The sequence below is a fragment of the Dermacentor andersoni genome, chromosome 7 (assembly GCF_023375885.2).
Source record: "Dermacentor andersoni chromosome 7, qqDerAnde1_hic_scaffold, whole genome shotgun sequence".
Lineage (NCBI taxonomy): Eukaryota > Metazoa > Arthropoda > Arachnida > Ixodida > Ixodidae > Dermacentor > Dermacentor andersoni.
Window position 1 is genome coordinate 123,019,370 of NC_092820.1, and position 8,547 is coordinate 123,027,916.

An 8,547-nucleotide genomic window follows, 5' to 3' on the forward strand; every position below is an offset into this window, starting at 1 on the left:
TTTAGCCACTGCAGGGCGTGCGCGCCGTCGGAGCACCTCTCTTCTTACTGAAGTACTAAAGCGCCAAGCAGATGGCACAAGAATAGCGCTCGTACGTGTCTCTTCTTGTGTCGTCTGTTTGGCGCCTTAGTACTTCAGCAACATGCACCAATCAGCCCACCAAAAAGTTCTGCTTGAATACCTCTCTTCTTTCACCGTGTTCTCGACACGCATGGCGGCTGCACGGCCGCCATTATCCGCCATCTTGACTCTCTGATTCGCTCTCGAGAGCTCGCGTGCCTTGAAATTTGTGCCGGCAAAGTGTTTTTTTTTTCTTCGTGGTCCTGATATCACGTAATGACATTGAATGAATTCAATTTGAACCACCGCGTGCGTATACGTGTTATATATAACTACGCTCTTTACCTGTCGTGTTGATTCCGTGCAAGTGCAGATCCCAACGACCGCAATGGTGGGCGAAATCATAACGGCGGTGCTGAAGTGCGTGACGTTTTTTTTTTTTGTATTTCAAGTATGATAAAGCTCGTTCCAATCGGTCAAGGGGTCATCTCAGAAAAACATTTCTGCGTTTTTTACACGTATTTTAATAGACGGCATCGGAGTTAGGCCCTCTCTGTTCCTCCTCCATTGTTCTTTTCTTTCCTTATTTTCCTTTTTTTCTCTTGGACTATTTAATGGCTCAATTTGATTTTGATTACTGTAATAACAACGTGCTCAACACACGTCACAAATATTGTTTCATAATTGTTTCATAATGCTTGCAGCATCGCACTGCTGCATTGCTGCGGAAACGACGTTCGGCATTGCGCCCGTCATTCAATTTTCTTTTCTTTCGCGGAAGAAGAAAAAAAAAAAAACGTTGAGTTTATTTGAGTCTATTGTGGACAAAATAAAGTTGTCTCACTCACTCACTCTTTCGCGGAGCTATTCGTCAAGACAGCAGCGTGTTACGTTTGCAACAAGCGGCACCCTGCAGGTATGCGGCCAGAGAAGTAGCAATGAAAGCTTGCTTTCAAAGAAAGCAGTATACGTCTATTAAAAGGGCCTCTCGCGAGCCCATTGCAACCAGGAAAAAAAAATCTGATATATCCGTCGCGGCTCGACAACACTCGACCAGACACTGCGACGTGTCGATGTCGGCGTTGTTGCCAGAGTTGAAATGGAAAGCACACAAGCAGTCTTCGGATTTAATAAATCACCGTTTATTTGAAAGCGCGCATGCGCAGACAAGCAAAAGAAAAATCACTTCTGCGGAAAACCCGCAGAATTAAAATAAAAGGGGAAAAAACTTGATTTGAAATTTTTCTCCGCCTGAGAACATGACACAAGAGCACGACGCTGGAAGGTGATTTTCTGTTAAACACAGATTACAGAAAATGACTATGGACAGACTATAGAAAAGACAGGGAACATCATAGCGCCTTTATACATATTTATAATAAGCAGAGAGAGAAAGTAAGAAAGAAGATGTTCCCGTTCGCCTCTGCATCGGCGGCACAGCGTGGTCACGTTTTAGGAATCCGGCCGGATCGTCCCGGCCGCGGAGGTGAACCGAATCGGCGCCGACTCAGCGACGTCTAATGCGGAGGGGGGGTTCCCGCGAAGTCGATTCGGGCCTGGCGAAAATGTCACGCTCGGGGTTCAGCCACTCAGGCCGCGGCGACGCACTCCCGGGTTGGATGATCTCGCACAAGATGGCGCACGTCTCGTCCGCCGTGAGAATGTGCCACGTGGCGTCGGCCGCGATGAATTTCGTCATCTGCCGCACGCTCAGAGCCAGGAACTTGATCTTGGGGAGGAACTTCCTCACAGCGGCGGCGACTGTCCCGGTGTATTCCCAGTTGGCGACGTCGGGACCGCACTGCGCGCCTGCCCAACGGAGCACGGCCTTGATGACCACCTTCGTCGGAACGCCGTGCACCTGCGCGGGGGTGGAGTCGCGGTATAAGTAAAACGCCACACTGATCGTAATATAGACCAAACTATATAGACTGTGCGGGGAAACACGGTTGGCCACTAACTGTCGCACCCACTTGGGTCACCGAGTTATACGGCAATGTGTGCACATGGTGCCTCTCTTTAACTATTTCTTTTTTCACGCCGACATTGGTAACTGTTAGTAGAAACTCTTACACGCTTGAATGGAGAACTGAGTATGTGCCAGTAGGATCTGTGCCGCTCCTCGATGGGCGTCTTAGACGCCATCTTGGGTACCTAGGTATGTGCCACTGGGAATGTGGCTCTCTAGAATGACGAAAGTAAAGCTTTAACCTTCCTCGAAGCTGGACGAAAAAAAGAAATACCGCAAGTCACAAGGGTTCCTTAAGGACAGCGACCCGACGCGTTAGCAGGCTGCGCCACAAATGCACAGGCTATGTACCGCTTTTCAGTGCACCTCATTCCCGTCAGCGCTTTAATGAGCTGCACCGCGAATGCACTGGGCACGTGCCGCTCTTCAACGAACCTCTCGTCAACTTGGTTCAATTTGGTGACGAGAGGTTAAACGAACCTCTCGTCGCTCAGAATGTCGTCCTATTGGTTTTGCGACAGGCGACGGAACAATTCTCAACGTTCGCACACGTTGGCGCGCCACGCATTTCGGAGGCCACGCACGTGATTCGCGACGGCCCCACAGGATGGCGCGCACTGTTGTTAGGGAAACGCTAAAGAGGAGTCCAGCTGCAGCAGGCGCCTCATGCGTAACTCGTTTCGATTGTGCCAATAGGTGGCGTCGCTATATTGATTCAATGATAAACGCATTACCGTCGGCAGTAATCGTGACGTGGGTTCTGCCGATTTTTCTCCTCTCTCTATTTCTAAGAAGCGCAATGCGCTACAGTAGCACTCACGTGAACGCATCTTCTGACACGAGCAGCGGCGTATTTGCTGCGGCATGGTTACGCTGTCGCCGACTGCATATGTAAGAAGTAGAATGCGCTAACAAATTACGCTATCCGCTCTGTTACGCGTCGGCTACAAGTTCCGCCAGACTTTAGACAGGAACTTGGCGGGAGGCTAGGCCATCAACGCCCACGTGTCGCAAGGACTTTTCGTTACGGTAAACTTAAGTTGGTTCTTGCGTCACTTAGTTCATGCGTATAAATAATGGCTTACCCTGTCCAAAACGAAGTTCACCGTCTGCTCCGTGGAGATCGTGAAGGCAGCAGACGACAGCACGGATTCAGCGTTGTCCAATATCACTTCCTCCACCACGTCGTCTCTGACTTCACCGTAAGACACGAACGAGTAGTCGACCACCGTGCACACGTCGTCTGCTTCGAGGTGACTTTGAATATATTCGGTGCAGGTGCTGGCGAGATCTAGGAAGCGGTACTTCTTAGCCGCGTCTCTTGTGTAGATGGCATCTTCGATGTTGTTGATAGCGGACCGTCCTGTGTATACGTACCTGTAAGGAAGTGAAGGGAAAGAAAGAAAGGGGCTGAGAAACAGACGGAAGGACGGGATCACGTGGTCGAAATTTCCTGCAGAAGTAACACTCCGAGGCGTTTGTCTTCCGCCGAACGTCATGAAGAGATATCGTACTCGCCACCATTTTGCTCGCACTCTGATTATGCAGCAAGATCGCATTTTATGGTCCATATATTTTTGTACAACTGGCGCTGTAATTGCCTCGTTTTCAAGAAAAAATTCGCATTTTCCTTCGTTTGCGATGTGGAAAGATAGGAGAGGGAAAACGATAATGGAAAGGCAGGGATGTTAACCAGGATATAGCCCGGTTGGCTACCCTAAACTCATCATCATCATTAATGAAGCAGGGCAAAGGTCTCTCCCATACTTCTCCAACTACCCCGGTCATGTACCCTACACTGGGGAAGGGAAAAGGGAGGGAAATATTATTAGAAGAAGTGCACTGTGAATATCGCCTTCGTGGTAACAGTTTTCTGCTCTATATCACTGACGAACACTCATTTAGGATCACAGACGGTCACTCAATGCAGTAGCTTTCAAATATCGCCGCAGCGCTTTTGTGACCTTCTGTAGCTGCGAAATTCGAGGCCACGGTCTTGAGATCTTGTTCAATGGGAACGGTTTTCTATATCTAACTGATCCAGAGCTGTGCGGAGGTCATCATAATGTATATTACCAACTCCGGGTAATATTCCGCAGGGGAGGTATTCTGTAGGAGTCCACCCAGTAGACCGTCCATTTCGGCAGCTGCTGATTGGCTGGGGCCACTCGTCTCCTTCTCCCTCGTACAGCTGCATCCAATCAGCAGCGGCCGTAATGGACAGTCCACTAGGTGGACTCTTACAGAATACCCCCCCCCCTCCCACCCCACCCCCAGGTCTCTTACTACTATGACATGGACAAGGCAATAAACAACGCAATTACTCACCCGAGAAGCCCACGGAAGCCATCGGGGTGCAGGTCCCTGATGAGGACGGTGTCCCGGTCGCGGAGCGATCCTTCAAACATGGCGCCAAATACGTCACTGCGCATAGCCAACAGCTGTTTGTGGGCCCTGAAGGTCCTGGACACGGAGTAGGGGCCGGACCGCACGACGAACTCAACGTCGGCGTACCTGCCGCTCTCCAGGAGGTCAGCGAAGTCCAGCTGCAAAGACACGGAGGCGCAACTTTAGCGTCGCTTTAGATTGAAAAAGAAAAGAAAGAACAAAATAGTTTATTGAGGCCAATTGTTGCACAATATGGTATACAGTACCATCTGCATCAGTAGCCTATACGTGGCTATTTTTGGATCCACGACGCGAAGTTCAGTATTAATTGCCATGAACAGCAAGAAGCAAGAACACGTAATATTATGTGTGGCCTTTAAAGTTATTGTTCCGTGATGGTACCATAGCTGGAAGATTTTTGTTTTCTTTTTTTATTGAAGCTAGATGGTCTCATTCCCGATTTTCGCACCGAGAAATATAGGGAACGTTGACCGTACGTATAGATTATGGGTTTTCGGCAAGCTACGATTATTGTTTAGCCTGTGCGAGAAATATTCATGAGAGATCTGGCTTGTTCGCGATTAGTATCACGTAGATACGGATAGCTATAACACAGTTCTGGCTTGTACGCGATTAGTGTCACGCAGATACAGATATGTATAACACAGATAGCTGTGTTATAGTCCCTCGCTTTGATATTTGCCACCACGTAAATTATGCCAAAATTTCAAAATAATTATGTGCCACGTAGCTAGACAAAAAAAAAAACAATGTTGTTCACCATCGCTTGGAGTAAATGACACGTGTTTTCGGAGTTCGCCTAATCAGATAGTTAATAATAATGATTCAACTTCTCAAATATTCTCGGCAAAGTGTCAATGAGACAACTGGAAACCATCCTGAAAAATTCGCGATTCAATTTTCTGTTGGCCGATACGGGCGACAAAAATGCTTTTACAAGCCCGAAAAAGAAAGTGTTCTAAGAACCAAGGAGGGCAGAGGTTGGCTTCCTGGCACTGATTTGTCCGTCAGCATACAAGCATTATATAATCCCGTTTGCTGGTTCTTGCATTCGACGCACATGAAACCTTTATGTCATCCGCAAAGATATTCGCCGAGATTCCGAAATACCCAGTAGTGGCACACACGCCACACCCAGGTGGGTATAGACCATGGTATAGACAGACATAAATTACTCTGCTGTAAAAAAGCCTCCATTGCCCCTCGCATGTAATGGCGCACAACATGGAACACATACGCCATGAACTCCGGCATGACGTCGCAGGTAAGCAGGTACCCGCATAACGCTCAAATTATCGAAAACCGTGATCTAGGATTGACGTCATATCCGCTTACAATCAGGGGTGCGCCAGCATTTGCAGCAAAAATGTCGGATCGCGTAGAAGGCCTAGTTTAGGACTGAACAGCTATACCGGGCAAAATCTGACAATTAAAACGCGGGCGGAAGCGTCACGAGAAGCTCGCAAAAACAGCCGTTCCTGACTACGAAACCAACAAAAAAAAAGTTGTCATTACCGGTTGCCGAGAGCGGAACGTCTCATACAGCGCGCGGCCCTTCGGCATGACCTCCGAGATATAAACCGGCGTTCGCGGCACGCTGAAAAATCTCGGAGTCTGCCCTCTAGGACTCACGTCATAGCGACAACCGCCAGGTGCGCACGTCGTCTGCTTAGGTACCTATAGATCTAAACAGAAGCTGCTAAGAAGAAGACTACGCAATCACCAGAAACAAGCTGCTTCGCCAATATATTGCCTTAGCGGCATATAGCACTCATTTAACTAGCATGGCGCTCTTTGGCCATACCTTTCCCTTGCGCCATTAAACATCACAAAATCATAGCACTCATCTATACTGAATTTAGCCAATGTGAAATCTTATTGGATTTGCTGTTTTTAAATGGTGGTTTCGATTCACCCGCAGACGTCATTCTAGTATATAGTGTGTCTCAGCTAATGTTACCCAAGCTATGATGAGCGAAAAACAATAAGAAAAAAGAAACAAATCCAAAATACGGTTATAACAACTACGGTGTATACGGTCATTAGAAATGTGGCGAAAGAATACCGTATGCTATATAATTGTATGCTGCGCAGTTGTTGTTGTTTTTTTCATCATTGTTAACGGCGTGCCTAACATTGGCTGGGAAAAATTGTAAATGACCGTGTTGGTAAGTGGTGTTTTCCCTAAAACTGCGCAGTAAATTTGCATTGACCACACCCACGCCCACTAGGTAAAGCCAGTATTCGTACTTAGCCCGATTTCGAAGTAATGAACCCGATTTCAAGATAGCTGCTTCCCACAGCCTCGCAAATGTCGACGCATGCAATGTATTTTCCATTTCGCGGGCTTATGTGCCAGTCGTGTTCCCGAAGCATTACGGTGTGTTCAAAGAGTTCTAGCAAAGCGCCACCGTCAGTCATTTTCTTGGCGGCACGGCAGTTGCGAATCTGACAAAATTTTGCCCTCCAATTGCAGGTTGACAGCGCGCCCTTGACAACGTTAGCAACTTCAAGGCGCGAGATTCGAACGCACAACCACGGATGACGCGCACCGTATCAGCTCTTCTGCGTTTCTTTGCGGAAGGGCCGTTTCTTTGCGGAAATGCAGTCGCCTGGCGACTGCATTTCTCAACTCGCGCTTGGAACTGCGCAGTGAACTCGTGAACAGAAAAAGTGCATGCCAAGTGAGCCGACTTGGCAACCGATCCGAACGGATTTGGGATTAGTCGCGCTTACCCTGTACAAATACTTTTTTTCGTCTCCTGCATGCTGTCACTCACTTTTCTTTTTTCTGTCTTTCCTTTTATATGATGCGACGCATGATACGAAAGGTCACACAGGATCGTTTTGAATTATTTGCCCCACCTTCGAAATCCATTTTGTGCTCTCAAATTCGGCAAATAATGCTAAATGTTAAACTAGACCTAATAATGTCTAAAATATAAAGAATGGTGCACTTAACAACGAAATTTAAAATGAAATTCAATTGCGTGATCAATTCTCGGTTTACCGAAGAGTGCGAAGTGATAAGCTAACTTGGGAGTTTTAAAACGGTCAATTTGTATTATCTATCAAGTAAGAGATCACGTAAGGCGAATCGCGCGACCACGGGATAACTTGGGGTTTCTGGATCCTCTGGGGACGAAGATCACATCACCTGCAACGAAGTCCGAAGCTCCGCCCTCTTCACGCGCTAGAGGGCGCAGCTACTGCGCAATCTCCTTACAACGTGGCGCGGAGGCGCGCGCTGATTGGTGCAACGAGTGGACATCCGGGTGCCCCACCGCTGCGCCAGCTCCCGGAAGTGCAAACATGCATCGACCAAAGAAAGTGGCCGTCAATTGCTTCTAAGTCGAGCGTCGGAACCTTCATAGATAGGCAATGCTGCCCTAATCTAATGGAAGAGGAAAATATAAAAAAAATTACATTACGGGGTTTTACGTGCCAAAACCACTTTCTGATTATGAGGCACGCCGTAGTGGGGGACTACGGAAATTTCGACCGCCTGGGGTTCTTTAACGTGCACCTAAATCTACGCACACGGGTGTTTTCGCATTTCGCCCCCATCTGGAAAATCAAGGACGTTCAGCTCCCTAAACGCGCAAATATGAAGCTACTCCATAGTGCTTCGCATATAACTCCCCTTGTAGGGAATTTCGCCCATATTTTGTGTTTCTGGTGACATATTTTCTCCGCACATGCATCGTCGTTTACTTATTACTTTTATAGTTTATTCCTATAGTGTTTACATAACTACTCATCGAGTTCTCATTATTTGGTATTATTCGATCGAAGGAGGGAAAATCCGACACTTACAGACATGGCTGTCGTCCTTGTGGCACGTCCTTTACTTGGAGCAGAAAACAGAGAGGATGGCGAGGCAGCAATATGACCCTGAGGCAGCAAATATGAATGGCACCTGCGAAAAGGAAGGGAGGAGGGGGGAAGCAGGAGCAACCATGAATAAAGCTGATCAAAGTACCTTAGAAAGCTATGCTTCTCCTTAAAGCGACACTATATAGACAAAATAAAGCTCATCCGCATAAAGAGAAACAGTTCTACAATGCCAAAACCATCCCTCTCATCATAAGAAGGAGAAGCATCGTAAG

The 8,547-nt window shown here is 47.6% G+C and overlaps 1 protein-coding gene across 1 annotated transcript; it reads right to left on the minus strand.

Moving 5' to 3' along the window:
- Positions 1-265: 265 nt before the first annotated feature.
- LOC129385388 (BTB/POZ domain-containing protein 6-B-like) lies at positions 266-6,009 on the minus strand. Its single transcript, XM_055072027.2, has 3 exons — positions 4,358-6,009; positions 3,115-3,406; positions 266-1,921 (listed from the first exon to the last, which is right to left on the minus strand). The coding sequence occupies exons 1-3, from the start codon at positions 4,459-4,461 to the stop codon at positions 1,568-1,570; spliced, it is 750 nt and encodes a 249-aa protein (XP_054928002.1). The 5' UTR covers positions 4,462-6,009; the 3' UTR covers positions 266-1,567.
- Between the last annotated feature and the right edge of the window lie 2,538 nt (positions 6,010-8,547).

Excerpts from the sequence above, each read along its gene's own strand:
- LOC129385388 (XM_055072027.2), bottom strand. The coding sequence starts at position 4,461 with ATGCGCAGTGACGTATTTGGCGCCATGTTTGAAGGATCGCTCCGCGAC. Across the intron at positions 3,407-4,357 it reads GGCTTCCGTGGGCTTCTCGG|GTACGTATACACAGGACGGT; the intron begins GTGAGTAATTGC and ends ACTTCCTTACAG. Across the intron at positions 1,922-3,114 it reads TGAACTTCGTTTTGGACAGG|GTGCACGGCGTTCCGACGAA; the intron begins GTAAGCCATTAT and ends ACCCCCGCGCAG.